Source organism: Mchenga conophoros, linkage group LG7, assembly GCF_057382185.1.
Source record: "Mchenga conophoros isolate Kocher_MC1m ecotype Shallow Benthic linkage group LG7, M_conophoros_male_GT1.1, whole genome shotgun sequence".
In the NCBI taxonomy this organism is placed as follows: Eukaryota; Metazoa; Chordata; class Actinopteri; order Cichliformes; family Cichlidae; genus Mchenga; species Mchenga conophoros.
This window is the reverse complement of record NC_140532.1, coordinates 68564603-68588358: the sequence shown is the minus strand read 5'-3', so window position 1 is coordinate 68588358 and position 23756 is coordinate 68564603. Positions and strand designations below refer to the sequence as shown.

Here is a 23756-nt window from a genome sequence, read left to right as displayed (position 1 = left end):
GAAAGTTATCAGGCTGTATTTTGGTTTTTAAGGCAGACCCATTTGTTTCGGGGGGATTTGAATATTTTCTTTTCTTTCTTTCTTCATTTCGGTCCTCACTCCACACCAGTTGGTGGCGGTAATGCACCATTTTGCTGTTTGCCAACTGCCAATAAACCCTACACAGAAGAAGAAGAAGCTGGAGCGGATTTGAAAGCGCAACGCGCGGCCGCAGCGGCACGAGGACAAGATGGCGGCGGCGTTGGAGCGTAGCTACGTCGAGATCTGCGGGTTCGAGAGAGAGGCCGAGCGGAGGCCGCGCGAGCTCACCGCGAATCTGGGTAACACGTGCACTTCACCTGCGCGCCGCTGTCGGCGGCTAGCAGGGAGCTAACAGCCTGACGGCCCGTACCTGCCGGCGTTAGCGTGTTAGCTTCCTGCTAGCCGCGCGCGGCCTGGGGGTGTTTCTGTTGTTGTTTTTACTTCCGAACTCTCACCTGACCAGGTGAGCGCGTAAATCTTCCTCCGTCTCCGTTTAGTGTCAGCTAGCTCCGTTAGCTGCTCACCTGTTGCGCACCTGGTCACGGTGAACCTGCGCTGATCACGGGGCCTTGACCTGCAGTCTTTGTTGTCTGCGCCTCCGGAAGCAGCTGATTACTGATCTGAGAAACACTGTCACCTGCTGATCAGAGCTTCAGACACCTGCAGGTCAAGAACCTGTTCAAACCGGACTCACCTGTTCTCCCTCACCTGTCTTTCCGGTCTGCAGGTGTGAGCGTGCCACCTGGCAGCCTGAAGTTTCCTGACAGCGCGGGAGCGTTTCACTATGAGGAGAGCGGGAAGCTGCTGTCGGTCACCAGCAACAGGTTCATCCACTGGTGGGTACCAGCTGCTCTCCAGGTGCTCTGCAGGTGCTGTCAGCCGTTCTCTGCTAACACTCTCACTCATGCAGGTCCACGTCCGGGGACTCGGTGGTGCTGGTGGAGCAGTCTCTGGACACCAACTTGCTGAACAATGCCGTCAGGCTCCGCTTCACCCACTGTGCCGTCCTGCCCGGAGGAGTCGCCATCCAGGAGACGCTCAGCAACGTCGTCATCCTCATCTCCACCAATCACAGCGTCCACAGGCTGCTGCTGCCCCACCCCACGCGCATGTACCGCAGCGTGAGTAGCTGACGGTGACCCTCAGCCTGCACGCTGTCCTGTGGTGGGTGGAGAAGCCGCACCACCAGCTGCAGGACAGTGTGCGGTTGTTGATTACTGATTACCGTTATCAATTGATTAATGAAAGTGTCACTATCGACACGACGGATGAGTCAGACTTTAAGGTCTGATACCAAACTACCAACAGCCCTGTGAGATTACCATGGTTACCATAGAAACAGTTATCTGTTACTGACCTCGAACACTCCTCTGTGCACGTGTAGGAGCTGGTCACAGAGTTGCACATGCAGTCCATCTTCACTGATGTGGGGAAGCTGAGCCTGCAGGACCCCGCCCACAGCGCCCTTATCCCCAGCTCAGTGGGAACCACGGCGAGTCCCGGCACTGCCTTCGCCTGGCTCAGTTACCACGGAGATGCACACTTCGCTCTGGCTTCTCCTGCTGGAGGCATCACAGTGGTCACCCTGCCGTCGCCCGATTCTCAGGGTGAGGAGGAGTTTCTATGTTTAATGTGGGCGTGGCCCGTTGGGCGGTTTTTAAGACGTGTGCTCACCGTTTCCAGGCAACATGTCAGTGCTGGAGTTGAAGAGGAGCTCTGTGATGCAGCGGCTGTCTGGGTGGATGCCCACGGCGATCCGCGGCGAGCACAGCCCGGCCGACCTCGTGCTCAGCCTCGCCGTGCGGGAGCTGGAAGAAGACTCCTTCATCTTTGCGCTGTGTCAGGACCACCGCCTGCGCATGTGGTCGCTCAGGGTGATGACATCGCACACATGCACCCAAACACATTGTTGACGTTTAACGTTTGAGTTGCCGCGTGCTGACGTGACTTCCGCCCCCTCAGGAGCATGGCTGCCTGCTGGAGGCGGACATGTTGGAGTACATGCCGGCGTGTAAGGGTGTGAAGCGCCTGCCGGGCCACGGTCACCGCCTGCGCCTGGCGTTTTCCTCCACCACAGGCTTGTGCGTCTGCGTCTACCTCGCTGTCCCTCAGCGGGGGCAGTTCACCGTGCTGCAGCTGGTCGCCACAGACAACAACCGCTACAGCCTCGAGCACATCTCCACGCTGTTCAGCACACAGGTGAACGCACGGGCGGAGCCAGGGGGCTGGCCTCGTTTTTCTGTTTGTGGTTACTTCCTGTATTCTGAACCGCTCTCTGTGAGCAGGAGACGCTTGTAGACTTCACGCTGACCTCCTCGGACATCTGGGCTCTGTGGTTGGACGAATCCAACGCCACCGTGGTCAAATACATCAGCTTCGAGCAGTGAGTTGAAATGCCAGCGTCCTCCTGATATGTTCTCCACGTGTTTCCGCCGTCTGTCTCCGCACATGTTCCTCACCTGTCGGCGTGTTTCACAGCAACACGGCGGCTCAGTGGAACCAGGTGTTTGTTCAGCCTCCACCCGAAGAAGAAATCCACATCGGAGTGGACCTGGACCCCCGGGTGAGACCAGTTCAGACCAGTAACCAGTGTTTTAATGAACGGGTAGTGCTGACCATGTGATCTGACCCCTGACAGGAGACGTATCTCGAGGTTCTCTTCTCTCCTCTTCGCTTCACAGCCTCGGCCATCGTGAAAGCCCTGCAGGTGAGAACCTAGCTGTGTGTCTGATTCACTCTGATTGGTTCGCTGATTGATAACTGATTGGATGGTCTTTGTGTGGGTTGCTCAGATCTTTCGGCGAGGCTCGGAGAGGATCTGGGACCTGTCCTGGGAGGCTCTGAGGAAGGAGGTGACGCTGGCTGTTGAGAGCGAGGTAACGCAGAACGATCTGAACCAGAACAGGAACTTTTCAGACTGTTTTTTTAACAAGCTTCGTCTCTTTCCCTCCTGCAGCTGCAGAGCAGCATCACAGAGTTCGAGTTTTCTCAGGAGGAGTACCGACAGCTGCAGGTGGAGTTCTGGTCCCGGTTCTACTCCTGCTGTCTGCAGTACCAGGAGGTCCAGGCATCTCCTCTGGGTCTGACCGTGAGCCAGCACACCGGGATGGTCTGTCTGCTCCGGAAGGTGAGTGGACCGCCTGCAGGCGTTGCTGCGTGCCTGTGGTTGTTGGCAAAGAGGTGACGCCCGTTTTCGTCCCGCTGTGTTTCAGGGCTTCCTGTCATACCTGCTGCCGTGCTTCGCCGTGGATCACCTGTACCTTTCCCACGACCAGTACCTGCTCTCAGAGGAGGAGACGCCAGTCGCAGAAGGTAAAGAGACAGCCAGTGTGTTGGTTTGACGGTTGCTGCACATCCTGATCTCACCTGTGCTCACCTGTGCTGTCAGACCCGGAGGCGGGGCGGGATGTCCTGCAGCTGGTTCAGTGCCTGCGGCTCATCAGCGACACCGTTTCTGCAGAGATGGCGTACGAGATGGAGAAAGCTCTGGAGTACCTGCAGGCGCCCGAGAGAGCGGCCGAGCTCGTCCTGGAGAACCTGCTGTGCAACGACAGGTGGGTCACATGACCCCCGACGTACTTGTTTTAAATTTAGGTTGTACGTTAAAGAAAAGCATCCTGATGGTTAATGAGCAGGAGCTCAGGTGTGCTCACAGGTACAGAGAGCGTAGAGACACTTTGAGGAGATAATCACTGAACATCCTCAGGAAATAAAAGAACTGGATCCTTCAGTGAGCGCCGCACTTCCTGTCGGTCCTTCGGTGATGATCGGGGGGGGGAGGAGCTAAGTTTCCTTTGAAGTCATAACCACAGGCAGCAGTGTAACTTTGTTTTCACGCGTCAGACTTTCAGAGGGTCGCAGGCTGAATTTACCGGGGTCGCTGCTGGTGATTTAAACACGTGGCGTCTGTCCTCCACAGTGATAACGTGATCGTGGATGTCCAGAACAAACTTCAGGATGTCAGAAACCCGATGGCCGCCATGATGGTCCTGTTGAGAGAGATGGACCTGGAGACGGACTCCGAGGTCGGCGGGGACGGACTCGTGGCGCCCGGTAATACCCTCTCGGTGAATGAAAGTGCGACCCCGCTGTCAGTCGCTTCAGTGTGCCCTGCGCCTTGTCTTGCAGGTCAGAGCCTGAATTTAAGGATCGGCCTGTCTCAGTTGTACAGCGGCAGCACGGCGGTCTCTGTCGTCTCCCAGGCCGTGTGTCACATGGCCATGACCAGAGCGCTGTTCTGCAGAGACCTACTCATCCTGCAGAAGCTCTACCTGCGCTTTGGAGACAATGTACGTACACACACACACACACCGTCACCTGCTTGGTGATGATGGGAAGGGAGAACTCCCTTTTGACAGGAAGAGGTCTCGGCTTGTCTGTATGAGACGGTCAAGCCTGAATCAGGGGTACAAGGGGGATTTGAAGGGCTTCTGATTGGCATGTGGTAATTTTGAGAGGTTACCTGGGGGCCGAGGACCTCTTTCATGTGACAGCGCACTGCTAGAAGCTTCTTGTATCCAAGCAAACGCTGTCCGGAGACATCCGAGAGCTTCTCACCATCACCTGATCGTCTTTCTCCTCGGTGTGTTTATGAGCCACACGTGTGCAGCTCAACAGGTGTGTTTGTGTCCAGGTGTTTCTGGGTGGGGGGGCTCAGCTGCTGCAGCTACAGCAGGACCTGATTCCTCGGACCTCCCAGCTCCTGTCCTCCTATCATCTCCTCAAACATGTCAGTCAGAGCCTCGCCTCCTCCGTGCCCATCAGCACCATGTGAGCACTAATACACGCAGCACACACAGCTCTCAGGTCCGTAGCAACCACACTGAGCACTTCCTGTTCTGATGTTTCAGAGACGCCAACCTGCAGCACCTCACCGTGTTGGAGCTGTCGGACACGCCCACCATGACCTCTGGACGATCAGGTCTGCTCTGTTTGCGTGTTTAGCTTTGATTTGTGATGTGACGTCAGGGACGACGGTCCTGGTCCGTGTGGTTTTTAAAGCGTGTGCGTTTCCTGTCCCGCCCCCGCAGCTCTGAACCCTCAGACCGTTGTGGAGCTCTTCTACCAGACGGCGGCTCGCCGACTCATCGTGTCTCAGCTGTTCTCGAACCAGCAGGGCGGAGCTCTGCTCGTCTGGACTGACGTGATCTCTAGTGTGGTGCAGCTGCTCGCTCAGCTGCTGTATCCTTCATCGTGCCCTGATTGGGCTCCGCCTCTTCACGTTAAGTGAAACTCGCCAGTGGTCTGTGGTGTTTAACTTCCTGTTGTTCCCTAACTGGTCTCTCTCCCAGATGGCCCAGTAACCCTGGCTTCCAGTTCCCAGAGTGTCTGCTTGCCAGCTGTCAGTACACTCAGCTGCAGGTGAGGATTCCTCCTGCTCCTCCTCCTCAGGTTCAGAAGCTCCTCTTGGAAAGGAGGTGTTTGTAACAGGGATCGTACGGGTGCTTGAAATCCTTGAAAATGGCTGATTTTTGGGTTTGGTACTTAAAATGGTTTCATTCACACAAATAACAATTAGACTGAAAAGAGTTCTCATCACTGTAATTCCAGTTTTGTTTTTTTTCCCGGCGTTGTGGGAGTTTCTCTAACAAGCCGATTTGTTCACATTTGCACACCTGAAAGTTTGCGATGTGTTGAGTTCATGCACTACATGCGTGTAAGGCAACCTTTTAACAAAAGGGGAACAAAGGTGTCGAAATCAGCCGAGGATGATTTGCTTGTTACGTCACTGAGGTCAAACATGTGCTGGAAAAGCTTGACCTTGTAAGTGCTTGAAAGTCCTTGAATTTGACCCTGGAAAGACACGTGAACCCTGTTAAATCCAATAACCTGCTGCCGTGTGATTGGCTCATTCGATATTGTACAAGAAGCAGTTGAACAGGTGTGCCTAATCATGTGGCAGAGTGGCTTTAACAACAGTCCAGATGTGCACAGCTGTAACCGATGAACAAGTCCACGTGTTGTCCCCCTGCAGGAGTACGTGCGTCTGATTGGTCCGTGGTGCCAGGTGAACATTGCCTCTTGTCGTTTCATGCTGGCTCAGTGTTACCTCGCCAACGGTGAAGGCCAGAAGGTGGGTCACCATGGCAACCTCATGTCCTACAGGCAGAGTTGCTCGCCATAACCTCACTTCCTGTGTGTTCTTTTGTTTTGCTCCTTTTGTCAGGCTCTGCGGTGCTTCCAGGAGGCAGCAACGGAGGTGGAAAAGGAGGAGTTTCTGATGAGGTTAACTGGTAGCGAGGATGAAGACGCCGCAGTCGCCCCTGCTACACCCCGACTGCAGTACTACAACAAGGTAGAAGGCGGAGATTCTGAGGTTCCACCTGACGCTGATGGTCAGAGCCGGCGAGGACAGGAAGCAGCAGCATGGCGTGTTTTAACGACTGTGCATTTTCCCCTCAGGTGCTGCGTCTGCTGGAGGACGTCGGTCTGCCCGAGCTCGTCATCCAGCTCGCCACTCTGGCCATAACGGAGGCCATCGGCGATGTCAGCAGTCAGGTGAGACGTGGCGGTCTGACGGCAGCATGCCGGCACGCTGTCGGTGCGTAAACTGATCTGATGTCTGTGTTCAGGCGGCGCTGTGGACGCGGATATTCAAACATCACCTGGACCTCGGACACAACAGCGAGGCATACGACGCTCTGACACAGAACCCCGACGGCAGCATGTACGCACGCACACACACACACACAGGTGGAGGTAAACGCTCTATGTTGGCAGTCAATGCTAAAGGTCAAAGGTCGCGTGTCTGAGCAGGTGTCTCCCTGTATCTTAGGCAGTTGGACTGCCTCCGTCAGCTGGTGGTGGTGCTGTGTGAACGCTCGCAGCTGCAGGATTTGGTCAACTTCCCCTACGTCAACCTGCACGACGAGGTAACGTGACCTCTGACCTTTTGACCCTGACGTTTTAGTTTTACAGTTGTTTACGTGAAGCTAAAACAGAAACCAGATGGAGCGGCTGGGTTAGGTCGAGGACGAGTGGTGGAGTTGTCTCTTATGAGTGGAGGTGGAGGTGGGAGTTGGTGTAAAGGTGAAACTACGTATTCACCCTTGCCTGAGACCATGAAACGAGCTTCCTCTGAAGGACGTCCTCCTGGCTGAGGAGACAAGAGGAGATCCGAGGGTGGATGCGGAGGAGGTGAATGCATGGATCCAGAAAAGGAATATGTGGATCAAAGGATGATGGTTTTACTTTCAAATAAGGACGCAACTGAGCTGCAACACATCCAGGCTTAATTAATTATTGTAAAAGTTCACCACTGCCCACCTCAGCGGCTTCTTCACTTGGGCCTCCACCCACTCTGCTTCTTCTCAGTCTGCAGCTTTACCTCCTCCGGCCTGAAACAGCTGCTCTGCGCATGTTGATGACTCCATCAACATGCGCCATAGCGGTTTAGTCAAAATCTCTACCGTTGTCCAAATTTATATTGTTATGTTGCTCTGCGCAGCTGGTTTCTCCACCCGCGCTGCGAGCTGTACTGGCGAGTCAGAGTGAGGCTTTGGTGGCCCTCACAAACGAAATGCATCCATGTGTGATTGTGACGTCTGAGCATGTGCTCGTCACCTCGGGGCTGAATCCTTCGAAGGATCCGGCCCACCTGGTCTGCGTAGCCGCAAAGACCGGAAGTGCGAGGCCGTTAAATTGGACGGTCTAGCCTGCGATGGGTGGCTTCTGTTGCCTAGCAACTGTGACATAAGCAGCTACAGCTGTGGTGGACGGCATGTTGGAGAGAAATAGAGAAAATCTTTATTTGACATCATTTGTTTGACTTTTTCTTTCACCTCAGTGTGATGCATCTGGGAGAACGTCACAGCCGTACAGGAGTCCTCTTGGCCAACAGTCATAAGTTTAGTTCGTAAAACCGTTTGCTAGTGTAGCCCAACACTAGTCTCATTCATTCTGATGGTACAAATCAGGGGTGGGCGGTGTAAACGGTACAAACAATATGAATTTGGCCAACGGTAGAGATCTTGACTATACCGCTATAGTGCATGTTGATGATGTCATCGAGCTGCGCCTGTTTTGGTCGAAAGCATTGCAGCGGCTGCAAACAACATCATCTGTAAATTATGCCAGGCGACAGCCACAGCAAAGAGACTAAGCACTTTTGGAATATGAGGAGAGCCACAAACTGCGCTTCCTTCACTTCTGTGCCATCGATTCATTAATGCTGAATTCTCTCGCAGCTGCTCTGTTCCCTATATAGCAGCTAGCCCAACTTCAGTAACCCTACAAACGTCACTGCTGTTTAGTTTTCTGTCTTCATTTATGTTGGAAGTGATAACAGAGCTGCACGTTTGGATTCTTTCAGAAATCTCTCAGTCAGAACATGCTATATCATGTTTAGGTGGAAGCTAGCGAGCTAACTTCCTGCTAACTTCTAACTCCGTTGAATTTAATAAATCCTGTTTTCATGGATGCCTGGATGTTAAACTTAATTGTTACACCTGGTAAAGCAGCAACGCTGATCATTGTATTGCAGATGAAAGAATTTAGACAGTTTTTAACTCTCAGTGATGCTGCAGTGTTCGTGTGACTTTGGGACCTGAGTGCTGACCTTTGACCTCTGCTCTCAGGTTGTCAGCATCATTGAGTCTCGGGCCCGGGGACTCGACCTGCTCACCCACAACTACTATGAGCTGCTGTACGCCTTTCACATCGCTCGCCACAACTACCGCAAAGGTCAGTCTCCCCCACACACACACACACACACACACACACACACACACACGTCTGTCTCGTTTATCCATGTGTTGTGTGTGTGTGTGCGCTCAGCTGGGACGGTGATGTTCGAGTTTGGGATGCGTCTCGGTCGGGAAGTTCGAACCCGCCTCGGCCTTCAGAAGCAGGTGAACTGTTACTTGGCTGCTCTCAACTGTCTACGCCTCATCAGGCCGGAGTACGCCTGGATCGTCCAGCCGGTCTCCGGGGCAACGGTACACACACACACACACCGACTGAATCTGTGTGACCTGTCCAACAGTGTTGTGATTTTGTTTTTTGTGGGGGTTTTTCCTGCAGTACGAGCGTCCAGGTGCGTCTCCGAAGAGAAACTCTGACGGAGAGTTTCCTGCTGAGCCAGGTGAGTTAAATCAAACACACCAGGGCCTTTAGACTTGAAGTCCCACCATTTTCAGAGTGGATAAGGCTTCTGTCCAGGCAGGTGACGCCCCCTGGTGGCGAGCTGCTGTAACCCTTGCTCTGCTTCCTGTTCAGTCAAGCGACAGGTGGATATCCTGGAGGTCAGAGACCTGGAGAAGGAGTACATCCTGTCTCGCAGCCGGCTCACCCTCGCCCAGCACCACCCGCCCTCCGCTGCTATCGCAGGTACGCTAATGCGCGCACACATGTGTATTTATATCCTTGTGGGGACATCTCATTGACATAATGCTTTCCCTAGCTCCTGACACTGACCCTTACCCTAAACCTATCCATAGCCTAATTGTGACCCTGACACTAAAACCACATTCTGAGTCTCAAAAATGCTTCAAACTCGTGAGGACCCACGAGGGCTGTTTGTCCCCACAAGTATAGTAAACTACCAACTTTTGGTCCCCATGAAGATGTTAATATCCGTATATACACATATACACACACACACAGGCGGAGCTTTACAGTAAACAGGTGACCATGTAACTGTGTGTAGGCGGAGCCTCGGCGGCAGAGCTGCTGGTCTTGCTGGTTCAGACGGGACTCTTTGACTCTGCGCTGGTTCTAAGTCGCACCTTCAACCTGAGCCTGACACCCGTCTTTGAGGGCCTCGCCTTCAAGTAGGTCCACCACCGCACGCCTCAGCGGCGCTCTCCGTTTACGGCTTTGTCTTTTTCACCTATTTGTTTACCTCGCACTGTTTTCAGGTGCATCAAGCTGCAGCTTGGAGGGGAGGAGTCTCAGAACGAAGCCTGGAGCTGGTTGGCTGTTAATCAGCTGTCAGTTGTCAACACCAAAGAGTCCAGGTGTGCTTCCAACAATCACTTACTGATTGACACTTCTTTGTTTATCTGCAGGAAACAGACGCCCGTGGACCTCCATATAACTAACAACAACCTCCTTCTGTTCGCAGCACCGCAGACGAGGCGTGGCGTCTCCTCGCCTCCTACCTGGACAAGTATCCTTCCACCAATGGGCAGCATCACCGCTACGTCATCCACAAGCTGCTGTCACATGGTGTCCCTCTACCCGATTGGCTGGTCAAAGGCTACAAGGTGAGAGCTCGGCTGGTGAAGAGGAGTGGGCGGGGTTACAGGTAGTAGGGCTGCACGATTTTGCATAAAATGAGAATCACGATTTTTTGGCTTAGAATTGAGATCACGATTCTCTCACGATTCTCTTTTCCAGTATAAATATTTATTGCACTTATTAACTGCACATCAACTTCGTAACAGTTGAGCCTGAACATAAAAACAATAAATAAACATAAAAACAACAAAATGTTGTACTGCTTGAAATTCCGTCTCCACCGTTGCTCGACGCTGCGTGTACAGAGCAGGTAGTGCAACAACAGAAAAATAGTTGCGGGATGGCACTGTGTAGCGTTTGTCTAGGGTGTTGATCGTTTTCCTAAATCCCTCGTTTTGCAGTGTTGATGGAGCCATATCTGTGGTCAGGTGATAAGTGATAGCCTCCATAATGTCTTTGTGCCTGCGGGAGGTCGACGGGTATAGGGAAGCGCTGTATAAGGTTCCCGTTATTGATGTTTGGGTGGTTGACCCGGACGGATTTTCTCCTGTCACTTTCTTGTCATCCCTGACGTGCTCTCCGTTGTTTTTTCCTGCTAATTTTAGCATCACACGGCACAGCTTCTGTATCACGTGGTATAAGGCTCCGCCCTTGTCATTTGTTGAGCAGGAAGAGTGAGCGCTTGTTTTCATGCAGAGTACGTCCCGGATCAAAATGCGCTACAATTGTCTTTTTTTCTTTTTTTTAAAAATCGTTGTCATTTGGAAATGAGATCGCACATAAGTATGAATCGAGATCGCGATTTTCTAACGATTAATCGTGCAGCCCTACCAGGTAGGGTTTGTTTTTTCCCACCATGCCACTCTGTTTCAGCGCGTGGACGCTCCGTCTCTGCTGCGCCTCCTCCTGAATTTTGACCTGCTGGAGGCAGCGGCAGAGCTCGTGTTGGAGTATGTGGACGCCGTCCTGGGGCGTGGTCACCAGTACTTTGGAATTGAGGTAAAAGTCACGCCGACATGCGTATCTGTGACGTGTCGGTGCTGTTTTAACGCCTTTCCTTTTTACTCGCCTTTTTCAGCGGCCGCTCTCTGCCACGTCTCCCCCGGCATGGCTGCCGTACACGTCCATCGACCAGCTCCTGCAGGCGCTGAACGAGACGCAGACCCAAGGCGCCGTGAGTCACTTCCTGTTTCCTGTCAGTGCACTTGAGTGAATTGAGACGCGCACATGTGACCTGACGCTCTGCACTTACTGTTTTGTTTTTCCAGCTTTATAACAAAGTCCGAGACAAATTAGACGAGTACCATCGCACCGTGGAGCTGATGAGCAGGCGGAGACTCGCCACGCAGGGCCGGCACTCGGAGTGAGGCGGCCGTGTAAATATTTTATAATCTGTCATCAGTTTTGTACTGTTGTGTTTTTCAGATGTAAATGTGATGAAATAAAGTGTTTTCTAAGTTTGAGTCGGTCTCACACATCAATCATGTGACCTTTAGACCAATGGGGTCGATCAATATTCATCATATTGATCACCTATTACCAACAGTCCTGTGGAGGGCTAAAGGTGTAGATCTGCAGTGCAAAGCGTGAGCAGCGAGATGTACTCGAGTATTTGATACTGGGGTCATGTTTAGGGTGTAGGGTCAGATGTGTGGGGTGGATGAGTAACACACCTGTAGGTTACAGGAAAATAAAAGCAGGTGAATGACAGATTAGCGCAGTAACATAAACATCTGGATTCCACCGACTCTGTACAGCTTCCTGTCCCACAGCCAGTGAATGGATGTGATTGGTTGAACAGGTATTGTCAGCACACGTTTTCAGCATTCTCTCCTAAACCTGCTGCGCTGAGGTCATACAGGAAAACACCTGTGTGCTCAGGTGCAGTGATGCTGACGAAGGCCAGGTTTCATAGTTCTTCCTGTGTAAGAACCAGGATGGGACTGAAGGGCAGGGTTTCATTAAAGTACTACACCGTTCTCACAAGATAAAAAGTAAGTGGACAGACTGTCTAAATGTAAGAGTTGCTTTTAACACTGCAGATCCCACAGACAGCAAAAAGTAAATCTGTAAAGCTGCTGAGCAAAAGCTGAAAGTCTGCACTTCAGTCACATGTGGTGCCTTCATCAGTCATCGCCAAACTGCAGATCTTCTCTCACTGCTGCACCAGAAACCCGAGTTCAGACTAGTGATGCGCGAATCATGAACGAGTCGTTCAATACTCATGATTCACAAGCCCAACTGACTCACTGACTCATCCCTGTTGCTGTTAGCAGCAATGTATTAGCTTATAATTAAAATTGTGGAGAAAAACACAACATCCAGTATCGTAACAAAAAGATTTCTGCTCTGAACTGGAAGAAAAAACCCTGAGTAGAAGCTCACATCAAGACAATAGCTCTTCAGTTCACAGTAGCATCGCTCTGCTAACATGCTAACAGCACATTTGAGCTACTCACCCCCTCCCTCCTGGCTCACAGCTTCTTCTTCTTCTTGGTTGGCAACCAATGTTAAGGCGCATTACCGCCCCCTGGCTCACAGCTCAGTGGACATTTCGATGAGAAAATATATATTTAACACATTTAAGGAAAATACTAATAAAATAAAAATAAACAAAATAAATGTTTATTAAGCAATTTTGATAGGAAATTGCTTAATTTTAGAAATGTCTTTACTTTTTTGCTCTATAAAATAGTTGTTTTCTTTTAGAATCACTCATCTTAGCAGTAGGATTTACATGAAAAGAGAAACAAATTAAGTTTGAGTGAAAATGTACATTTTTTGCACTCTCTGGTCGACTGACTCAGTGAATCAAATGACTCAAAAATTCGATTCACTTTGGTGAGTGACTCATTAAAACTCGATTCAGTAAAAAGAATCAAATTTACCATCACTAGTTCAGACATTTAAATGAGCTAAACAGACTCCTCCCCAAACAGGCTCTGCAGTAGAAATAAAACCAGACTTTTATTGTGGCACATCTACTGTACATGTAGAACATAAGTGACTTACAGCAGCACGTAGTGACTCGTATAAAAGGCTAAATGGAATGCTTTGTTCAGTAATACTGATTTGTACCATATAAGGAAGTCTATTACATCATCAGCACGCCGCCTCCAGCAGAGGTATGTCATCATCAGTCTGTCTGCAGGAAGTGTCCGGCTCATGGAGTCCGTGTGCGGCTCGGCGTGGAGCCCAGAGTAAAAACGGGGGAGGGGGGGGTGTCACGCCGTGCTTTTGGTGGGCAGCTCCGTGCTGTTGTGTCTCGTCTTGCGTGACGTGCCGTCGTCCCGCGGCCGCGCCTTCTGTAAGTTGGACATGGCAGCGGTGCGCTCGATGTCGATGAGGGCATAGAGTTCGGTGCGGCGGGTGGGGGTGGTGGGGGGCAACGGCGAGGAGGGGGTGCGCGGTGTGTGGGGATTGCTCCCGTCGGAGGTGCCTTTGTTCCCGGCCCCGCTGTCCATCTCCACCTCGATGTAGTTGAGCGTCTTGGGCGGCTCGCTGTGGCCCGACACCAGCGGCCGGCGGAAGTCAAAGTTGAAGATGGTGGGCCCATCAACGCGGCGGCGGGCCGTGTCAGGCCGATGGGCGCTGAGCGGCGCCGTGACGTTCTCTGTGTTGACGTAGTTGTGCGAGGACTCGAGCGCAGCGGACAACGGGTGGGAGTAGGAGTGGTGCAGGTGGTGGTGGGCATGGTGGTTGTAGCCATTGAGCGACGGCGTTTTGGAGCCGCCGCAGCTCTTCTCCTCGTCCTCGGAGCTCGGCTTCCTCGCCTCCCACACGGGCGGAAGCGCTGGCAGGTTCTCATAGTCCAGCAGGGCCGTGCGCCGCTGGGCCGAGTTATTGACATTCTGCAGGTCGGGTGTGAGGGGGGGCGGGCGGTGGCGGCGAGGAGCCGACGAGCCGTTGGAGTGCGTGGCGGCGGGTTCAGGCTCGGTGGGCTTCTCGCCGTGGCCGTTAGTCTCTTGGTGCTCGGCGGCATCCTTCAGCGCCTTCTGCCGCCGCTCCATCAGCTGCCTCTGAACAGGCGTGGGGCCCAGCACAAAACGCACGCCTTGTGGCTCCAGCAACACCTGTGGCTCTGCTGGGGTGGGCGTCGGTGGCGGTGGCTCCCCGCGGACCCTCGGAGGGGGCGGAGGCGTCGGCGGACACTGAGACTGTGGAGAGGTAGGGCTCTCCAGCGGGGTGGTGACAGTTAGCGGGCTCGGCTGCTCCTCCAGGAGCCCCGTGGTGTTGACGTAGGTGTGTACCTGTGAACAGATAGATAGGTGAGACCCAGTTACCTACAGGTCACCATACTGACAAACTTTAAAGTGACAGAAAGCTTCAGGAGCACGGAAAACATCTGGAAACGATCACCTGAACCCTCGGACTGTCCAGGTGTGTCACATCTCTCATTTATTTAGATGACGAGCAGTCCAAGTCCTCCAGGTAAAGCTAACAGGTCAGAGGAGTGAGACACCTGTACAATCATCAGTGGTCCCCAGGTGATCTCTCAGGAGAGTTTTCAGGTAGCAGATTCCTTCAGCTGGACTTTATGTTCTGCTAGTGAAGATCAGACCTGTGTCTACCTGATCTAAAAACTGATGGGTCAGCACTGCAGGTTAAACTCAACGTTTTCTTCAGGTGTTTGATTAAAATGCAGGAGCTACTGTTAACTAAGGTCTGAGGTACAGATTGATGTGGTCGACAGGTTTCTGATCGATTTCTGTACATTACTGTGTTGAAACTAACTGACACAATGCTTTTCTAATGAGGGGTCATTTCAGCCTATTGGTCAACATGATAACATCACAGTATCTGATAAAACCTTCAGGGGCTTGAGGTGTACTTGTGTCAGGTTTAATGGGTCACTATATTGTAGAAAGAGTTTACCAGCAGTCTGGGGCTTTTATTGTGAAAAGCAGATGCAGGAAGAAGCCGTTCTCTGCTTGTGCATAGAACAAAACACTTCCTGTGCAGGTGTATTTTAACCATGCTCAAACGTGACTGGGCAGTGCTGCTGAAAGTGCACACAGAGCTCAGGATGTCCCGCCCCCGACAGCGAGGATCGCAGGTGAGACTTACCGCTTCATCGGCCACCAGCAGAGGGTGCGTAGACTCCTCCCCCACCGACGGCAGCCGGGTGCTCGCCACAGACGGGTGACGACTGGATGGGTGAGATGGTGCCTCGCCTACAGATGGGATCCGCGTGACACCGTTTGGCACAGACGGCACCGAGTAGCCAAGAGCTGCAGCCAGAGGGGAAAGAGAGATGGGAGGAGTTTAGTGAGTAAGCATGTGACCTGCACCTGTAAACGTCACATGGTAAAAATACACTAACACCTGAATTTCATGTTGAAGGACAGGACTCTCTTCCAGACACTCTAAACCAAGGCACAATGTACATTTCAATTCCTTTAATTTTAAATATGTTTATATTGTCTATCCTGTAAAATAGTCAGATGTCTATTCATATTAATGTACAGAATTCACCTGCTTGCTGCTACTACTGCACATTCACCCAGTGTATATACTATATGTCTGTGTTTGTGTGTGTGTGTGTATATATATATATATATACACACACACACACACACACACACACACACACACACACATATATATATATATATATATATATATATATATATATATATATATATATATATATATATATATATATATATATATATATATATGTGTGTGTGTGTGTGTGTGTGTGTGTGTGTGTGTGTATATATATATACACACACACACACAAACACACACACACACACACACATATATATATATATATATATATATATGTGTGTGTGTGTGTGTGTGTGTGTGTATATATATATACACACACACACACAAACACACACACACACACACACATATATATATATATATATATATATATATATATATATATATATATATATATATATATATATATATATATATATATATGTGTGTGTGTGTGTGTGTGTGTGTGTGTGTGTGTGTGTGTGTGTGTGTGTGTGTGTATATATATATATATATATATATATATATATATATATATATATATATATATATATATAATGTTCTTCCTCTACACCCCCCCCCCCCCCCCCCCATTTTTGCACATGTCGAGGAGCGTGTCAGGCTACATTTCACTGTGTGTTATACTTGTATAACTATGCATGTGACAAATAAAGAACCTTGAACCTTGAAGGCTTTAAGATATTCAAGCCTCCAATCACTGATCACCCTCCTGACAGCACCTGACCTGGTCTCCAACAGGAATTGACATGAACCTTCACTTCATCTAACAGCCACCAGAGGGCGACACAACACAGAGATTTGGTGCTCTCTTTCCCTCCCCACATGTCATTTCACTCCACGGTTGTCAGGTGTTTTTACCTGCGGGCGTGAGCGCCGCCTGGTGGCTGGGTTCCAGCACAGCCTCCTCCACCACGCTGATGCTGTGGCTGTGCATCACCTCCTGCAGCATGTTGAAGATCTCCTCAGCGCGAGCACACTTGAAGGCAAAGATGCCTGAACACACACACAGGTTAAAATGAGCACCCACACCTGGTCAGGTAGAAACAGCCAGGTTTAAACTACAGAACACTGAGTTTGAATTAGGACAATCAAACTGAGCTCAGGTGAGTCCAGGAGGAGGTGGAGCTTACAGGTGAAGTCACAGTGAAGGGTTCACCAACAGCAACAACATTAAGAACACTTACAGGTGAGATCAGTAACAGGTAATCTGGTTACTGTGGTTACTATGCTGCACTCTGTCAGCTGCAGCCTCACCCACAGGAAACAGGAAGAGAGATGAGGGGATCGGTCTAATCTCTGAAGACACAAACAGCTTCCTGCCCAAGGAGGCAATCAGCAGGCAGGAAACAAGCCAATCAGAGCTGAGGAAAGTTTTTCTCATGTCACTAGCACGCTATTGTGGTGGGCGGACCCAGAGTCATGCTCTGGATGAGTGATGCTGCGACTGAGCATTTGCAGAAAAATGCACATGATCTACAATCACTGAAGTGAAAATTTAGCTCCTCCTACATCTAAGAGACGTTCCTACGATGGACGCTGAGCGGTGGGAGGAGCTGCTGATCAACTATCAGAATGATCCAGATCAACTGGTTTTCTATTGATCTGGATCATTTTGGTGGTTCTGCTGACTCCTCACAGGAACCAAAGCCAGGTGGATCACGCACCACACACACTGCAGGCAGGTTTTGACCCACACGCTCTTTCACCGACAGCTGATCAATACTGATCGGGGGCGGGGCAGGACAAAGGACATTCTGCTGAGACTTACTAGGCCACCTGACCTAACGGCCCCTCCTACACCCCCCTCCTGACAGCGAATCATAGCAAGGCAGAGACCAGAAACAAGAAACACCTTTAATCAACACACACACACACGATCTTGTGGTGACCTCATTTCCTGTTGGCACACACGGATTCTTACCTTGGCCCGTCTGGCAGCGGCGGCCGCTCTCGAACGAGAACAGGTTAGAGTCGTAGCCATAGCGGCGCAGGCACAGATAAGGCCACCTGACGTCATCGCGGCGATGGGTATGGAGGACGAGCTCGGCGTCGGTCAGCTCCATCACTCCCGAGCCCAGTTCGTTTCCATCGTCGTCCACATTGATCACCTGACGGGCAGAGAGAGAGAGAGAGCGTCATGACCTCTGACATTTCACGCCTTTACCGGCACCTCACCCAGTATCGGCACACATCTGCAGAAATCAGTGAATCTTAATCCTGAGGATGAGTTTAACGGAGCGTGCTCTGTCTTCATGCTGAACACAAGACGTGAACTTCTCACGGCCTTGTGTTCAGAAGCAAACAAACATCTAATGCCACCTACAAACTGACGGAGGTCGTGCAGCCTGCAGCTGCTCATTTAAGCCCGAGGACCTTCTACATCACAAACATCTCCACAGACTGAAGTTTTATTTAAGCACCACATGGCGGATCTTTGTTTACTATGCAGTGAGACAGCAAACGTAGCCCGTCATGATCACCCAGTTACTGCCGGTGTCACTCTGTGACATCACATTTCATTCTGTTAGCTGCAACCAACCACACGACGTTACAACTATGTCAGTTTGTAAGAGCAGCGCTCAGTGGCGTGAATCAGCATATGTGCAGCGTTTCATGTCCCCTTTAAAGGGACAATGCACTCAAAAATTTGGATAAGACCACTGTGACCCGGAGAACCTGCGCCCTCTCAATGAGGCGGATATCACCTCCTGCCTGCTGGTCATAAATTATTGATGATTTGAGCAATCAGAGGACGAGAACTTTAACCACGTGACCTGAAGACTCTCCTCCCTTTTCTTAGATCAGCTGATCTCTGACTCATTTCCCAGCATAAACCCGTTTAGACTTACAGCCCATTGCTGTTACAGCTGTGGGAGCTGAGGCTCCGCCCACAGCCCAACCTGCTCACCAATCAGCCACCCTCACGTGGAGACACGTCGGCAGGTGTGCAGCAGGGCTGTGAGTAATGAGCGAGCGACGGGACGTGTGGGCGTACAGGTGAGGCAGGCCGGGGCAGGACTCACCTTGAATTTACTCTGATGATTATCTGGAATCGACTCTTTCTCTGGACAGCTTAGGCAGCTACCCATGGCTTCTTCAGAGCACCATCTGATGTCTGCAGCAAGGAGAAGGCACGTGAGGAAACATGGCAGCACCCAGACGACGCACGCACCCTGCTCCCCGATTGGTGGACTCACCTAGATCCTGCCTCCGGTAGCCCTGCTTCCATCCTCAGAGCCGTCAGGGGTCAAACAGGAACAGCAGCTCTGCACAAGAAACAGCAGGTGAGGCTCAGTGCACCAAAATAAAAGATCACACTGCCCTCTGACATCACTCTGCATCATCAACAGTCTCGGTTTGTTTGTTTTTTGCATTATTTTGTCTGATGATTTTCAGGTGACATTTGGTGTTAAAGAAGAAGTTGATGTTTGGCATTTTGCGCCACACTTCACTCGTGTTACTGTCACCTTAATAACACGACAGGCATTCATGAGGACGCCAGATCGCTTTGATACCCTGACCCTGTGACCATTGCTCAACGCTTCCTCATTTCTTCTGTCCAGTCTGACGATAAGGTGCCGTGACCTCTGACCCTTCTGTTTTTCTGCTGCCGTTTTTCTCTTTCGTCATAATAGTGCTCCTGTTAATTAAACAAATTATTTATGTTTTTTTAATATAAAAAAACATTAGCTGGCTTTTGGGATTGTTACGCAGTCTCCAGTTGCAGCACGCCACTTCAAGCTGCCGCTGCCGGATTACTCTCAAAGACAAAAACGCTCTAAAATCATCCTTCCACAAAAAACTGTTTAAAGAGGCTAAAACATAGTTCAATGCTCGGATCAATGTCGGCTCAATCACCGATCGCAGCGTGTCTCGTTTTCAGAGCCGTCACACAGTCACTGATGTGCTGGCAGAGGGTGCATCACACATCCTGTGACACTCTCAAACACAGCATCGGTCTGCGCTTTCATGCGTCACAGAAATCTCGATCATTACTCCTGAAATCATTTTTGCTGCTGCTGTAATGACGCCGCTCTGATGATCCAGGCTGAACTGTTTACGTCTGACGGCTGCCTCTCATTGGTCCGTCACTTTCTTTGGTCGTTGCTCTTAATGAGATTGGATTTTAAAGTTTCTTTTCATTCAAATGAATTCTTTAATTCCTTTTCATGATTTTATTGGATGGAGGAAAACTGTCAAATTAAAAATAATCAGAATTCACCTGTTTAGTTTTCTAAACCTGAGACGGTGCTTTCTGCAGACTCACTGGGAGCTGCAGGAAACCACTGCCAGATCCAGATTACGCAAGTGAAGCTCAGTTTAACAAATGAACTTATTATTTTACAGCTTCAGCGTGTGAGGGCGTTCAAGGCTTTACTCACTCACTTTAATCATTTGCCCGACAGACAGCCCCGCCCGCCCCGTGAGCCGGCGCCTTCGCTTGCGCTGGACTCAAACAGGAAACGATTATAAAGCCGTCATTTTTATTTACAGGTGGAAGCAGCGACCGAACGCCGCATAGCTCACACATACGTGTCACTGTCCAAGAAAAGGGAAAATGATCTTAAAACAGCCTCTGACCAGCTTCAGAAAAGAAAATAAACTTTACCTAGCCTTACCATATCTGCTTCAGTCATCAATAATCAATAACTAGGTTTAGTTTCATTGTTTTCAGCTGCAGAGCAGTCAAGTGTGTCTGAAATCATCAGCTCCACCTCAGTGCGGTCACACTGGGTCAACCCACCGGGCGATGGGTCGGCATTTGTTCCATTTAGCAAAATTCGATGACCCTTCATCTAAAATCTGACACATGAAGATTAAAAACATCTACACTAATCTGAGCGCATCACAAACTTTTACAGCTGATTTTTATGCTTTTATTTTGAAGGTCCGAGTGACTCTGTTTACTTTCTGTGGGTTAAACGTGCTTTAACGAGTTTCGGCGTTTTGAAGTTTTATCCAAAGCAGGGTTCAGATTCGGGGACAGATCAATATCCAGACATTAATACAAGTTATTATCAATAAATCTAAACATGACGACGGGGACACGCGAGCCCAAAACATCTCACAGCACTGATCCATCGGGTAAGCAGAAGGTTGGAGGTTCACACAGTCTTCATGTTGGCGTGTTAGTATTTTGGCCTTTTCCATGGACCAATTTACTGATTTATTTTTTTTCTATTCTTATTTTATTTTTGTGATTCACCTTTTCTTCCCATCTCCTGTGCTGCAGTTAATTTTCCTCAGTGTGGGATTAAATATAACGTCCATGTTTATGTAGAAGTGACATGAAACGTCTCACCAGAGTCCATTCACAAAAACAGATTATACCTGGCGGGAAACTCGGCCACTTTTTCACGTTTCACTGAATTACCTGTGATCCAAACAGACCCTGCGTCACAGCAGTAGGGACAGGGGCAGACCCGGAGCTCACCTGTTCTCTCAGGTAAAAGTCCTGTTTTCCTGAATGGTGTCTGGTGAAGAGTCGGGGTGAACAGCAGGAAACCACGATGACAGTCTCCTGACCTCACACTGTTTTTCCTTTAATCTGTCACTCTACAATCAATCTTCAAAGCTTTTTACAACCGCATGTCCCAACATTTAAACATTAAAAACCTTTAATCAACTAATTATCTGATTAATCAGCCAGCTGTTTCTCTTCCAATCAGGTAATTAACAATGATTAGTAATCAATAAATGGATGAAGTCTGAATTTAAATGAAAAAAAAAACAAACGTTTTTTTTACTGATTAGAAAATACTAAGACTGGCTGATATTGATCTGACTGATTTCACCCAACCCTGTCAGTCTGATGGGTTTGATGTTAAATTAAGCTATAGATGAGGAAGATAAAATAAAATAAACTGAGGAACGAGGATTGTAAATGTCGACATCCTAGAGTTGATCGATCAATATAAGAAATCTCAATAACCTATAATAATCAGCTAATCAATATTCCAAACCCCCACAGATCCTTTGACTCAGTCGTTCAGATAATTATTAGCCTGTTTATCAATAAATAACGAAGATAATTTCCTGCCAGAAGAGTTTAAACGGTTCCCTTATAGAGCACACTGATTTTTGAAGGAAGGTCTCTGGAGCAGCTGACTGATTAATCAATAAAATAACTGACAGATGATAAGATGAAACTGGCACCGATTGATTAATCGATCACTGACTGAATGAAAGCAGCCTGATCTTTGTGTTTCTGTCCTTCCTTGTTTTGAATCACTCACTCAGAATGCGTGTGTGTGTGTGTGCGTGCGTGCGGGGGGAGGCTGAAAACACTGACTTATTACTTTACCACAGTGTGTGTGAGATAATGGCCCGTGTTTCTTTCTCTCTGGGTCACAGCCTCTCCCCGCGAGGCCGCGCCACTCTCGCCCCGCTCTCGGTGAACTTTGTTGGGCTGACAAACTTCGGTGTGTGGGTGTAATGGCAGCTAGCAGCACGGAGCTAAGCTCAATAAGCTAACCGTGATTTCAGCTAATTAGCTCGGGGCTACACACCGACGCACTCCGCCCGCTCGTTCCCACAAACATCCAACAAACAGCCCGGGACAAAGAAACATACTTACGGGGCTACTTCGCCGTGTCCGATGGGAGCATCCAAACCGCGGGACGCCCTTGGGGCCGCTCGGCAGCTCAGATTGGGGCCGAGAAGACGCTGGGGCAGCTAGCGTTAGCCGCGGCTACAGCCGCAGATCCTCCATCTTTCCTCTTCGCCGCTGAGCGCCAAAAAACAATTACAACTTCTTCCAGCCGCCGCTAACGCTGCTGTCTGCGCCGATTAACCAGCGGGAAGCGGCTCAAACCCATCGACGAGCCTTCGGGGTACTCTGCAGACTTCCCCCGCGCGTCCTCACACACTTTTTTCGCCTTTAAAACACTCTTTGGTTCACTCACAGCGTCCTCTGTTCGGCCTCACTCCGACAAACTTCCGACACTTCACAGCCTTGATGTGGAAAGCCCGCCACACGGCGCATGCGCGGCCTCTGGAGCTTGGGACAGCCGGGGCCTCTCCCCGCCAGACGCCGAGACACACTGCAACTAAACACACACACAGCTACCAAAACACACACACCTAACCATAATCTAACTGTGATGCTAAAACCACATTCTGAGTCTCAACAATGTCTTCAAACTTGTGGGGACGGGCACTTTGTCCCCATAAGGCCTCTTGGTCCCCACAAGCATAGTAGTGTTCCAATTTCTGGTCCTCACAACAATCTAAACATGGCACACAGACACACACAAACACATGTCAGGATAACAGTGTAAGTGATCAAAAGTCCTACAAATTTCTCATAAAATCCTGAAATAACTCTGTAACAGAAAGTGTCTGACCTTTGACCTTTGGATAAGGACAAAGGTAAAAGCACGTGCAGTTCAGCGTGGGCTTAATGGGGGTGGGGGGTTGACCTGAAACCTTGGTAGACAACAGTGAATTCAGCCGGCTGCTTTGAGACAACCACGGATCGATTAACAAGACCAAGCAGGAACAAAACCGCTCTTCAGACACGCAGAGATCCTTAAACCTGCGTTCTGTCCGATGCCCAGCAAGACTCCTCTTCGCCTGCTTCAGGTGTGAGCTGCAGGTGGTAAACAGGAGATGGTGGGTTTGAGTCCCAGTGACGCTGAGGGGGAACATCTCACAGGCAGGAAGAGTGCTCGCACAGATGAGGTTTCTTCTTCCTCATACCTGAGCTTCAGACCAGAGTAATCAATATCCTGCTGATCATTCTGAGGTCCAGGTTTGAACTAAGGTCACATGCTCTTTACAAACATCACACGCTTGCTCTGATCTCACTGACAGTAACAGTTATTATAAAACTTTTATATGAATTATTTACATGTAATTTAGTTATTTTGTAAAAGTCACTAAATCAGACCACTGATCAGAAATGATTCAAATATTATTGATAAATCATTAAACCAGTTTCATTCCTCACGCTGTTACTTTATTAAACTGATCTGATTTTAAAATGTTAATTTAATAAGGAAACTATAATCTTCTGTCTCACTAGCATCATATTCTTATGG

General features: G+C 49.8%; 2 protein-coding genes across 2 annotated transcripts; one reads left to right on the top strand and one right to left on the bottom strand.

The window, feature by feature from the left end:
* Positions 1-167: 167 nt before the first annotated feature.
* On the top strand, positions 168-11663 carry nup160 (nucleoporin 160). Its single transcript, XM_085281058.1, has 34 exons — positions 168-320; positions 749-857; positions 932-1142; positions 1406-1628; positions 1705-1895; positions 1984-2220; positions 2307-2404; positions 2500-2584; positions 2660-2728; positions 2814-2897; positions 2978-3148; positions 3234-3333; positions 3410-3575; positions 3941-4074; positions 4150-4310; positions 4655-4791; positions 4872-4942; positions 5052-5202; positions 5313-5382; positions 5996-6094; positions 6188-6316; positions 6424-6519; positions 6594-6688; positions 6797-6893; positions 8598-8703; positions 8797-8957; positions 9043-9103; positions 9238-9348; positions 9668-9791; positions 9879-9977; positions 10085-10226; positions 11074-11199; positions 11279-11374; positions 11469-11663. The coding sequence occupies exons 1-34, from the start codon at positions 230-232 to the stop codon at positions 11565-11567; spliced, it is 4200 nt and encodes a 1399-aa protein (XP_085137184.1). The 5' UTR covers positions 168-229; the 3' UTR covers positions 11568-11663.
* A 1480-nt stretch (positions 11664-13143) lies between these two features.
* LOC146571724 (fibroblast growth factor receptor substrate 2-like) lies at positions 13144-22362 on the bottom strand. Its single transcript, XM_085281056.1, has 7 exons — positions 22292-22362; positions 18912-18980; positions 18738-18829; positions 17636-17822; positions 16573-16707; positions 15268-15431; positions 13144-14450 (listed from the first exon to the last, which is right to left on the bottom strand). Exons 3-7 carry the CDS (start codon positions 18801-18803, stop codon positions 13425-13427), a joined length of 1578 nt encoding a protein of 525 aa, XP_085137182.1. The 5' UTR covers positions 18804-18829; positions 18912-18980; positions 22292-22362; the 3' UTR covers positions 13144-13424.
* Positions 22363-23756: the final 1394 nt, after the last annotated feature.

Coding starts and splice junctions, on each gene's coding strand:
- LOC146571724 (XM_085281056.1), bottom strand. CDS start 18,803: ATGGGTAGCTGCCTAAGCTGTCCAGAGAAAGAGTCGATTCCAGATAAT. Junction 15,432..16,572: donor GGCGGCGCTCACGCCCGCAG/GTAAAAACACCT, acceptor CTCTGGCTGCAG/CTCTTGGCTACTCGGTGCCG. Junction 14,451..15,267: donor TGCTGGTGGCCGATGAAGCG/GTAAGTCTCACC, acceptor ATCTGTTCACAG/GTACACACCTACGTCAACAC.
- nup160 (XM_085281058.1), top strand. CDS start 230: ATGGCGGCGGCGTTGGAGCGTAGCTACGTCGAGATCTGCGGGTTCGAG. Junction 2,585..2,659: donor GAGTGGACCTGGACCCCCGG/GTGAGACCAGTT, acceptor GACCCCTGACAG/GAGACGTATCTCGAGGTTCT. Junction 11,200..11,278: donor ACCAGTACTTTGGAATTGAG/GTAAAAGTCACG, acceptor CGCCTTTTTCAG/CGGCCGCTCTCTGCCACGTC.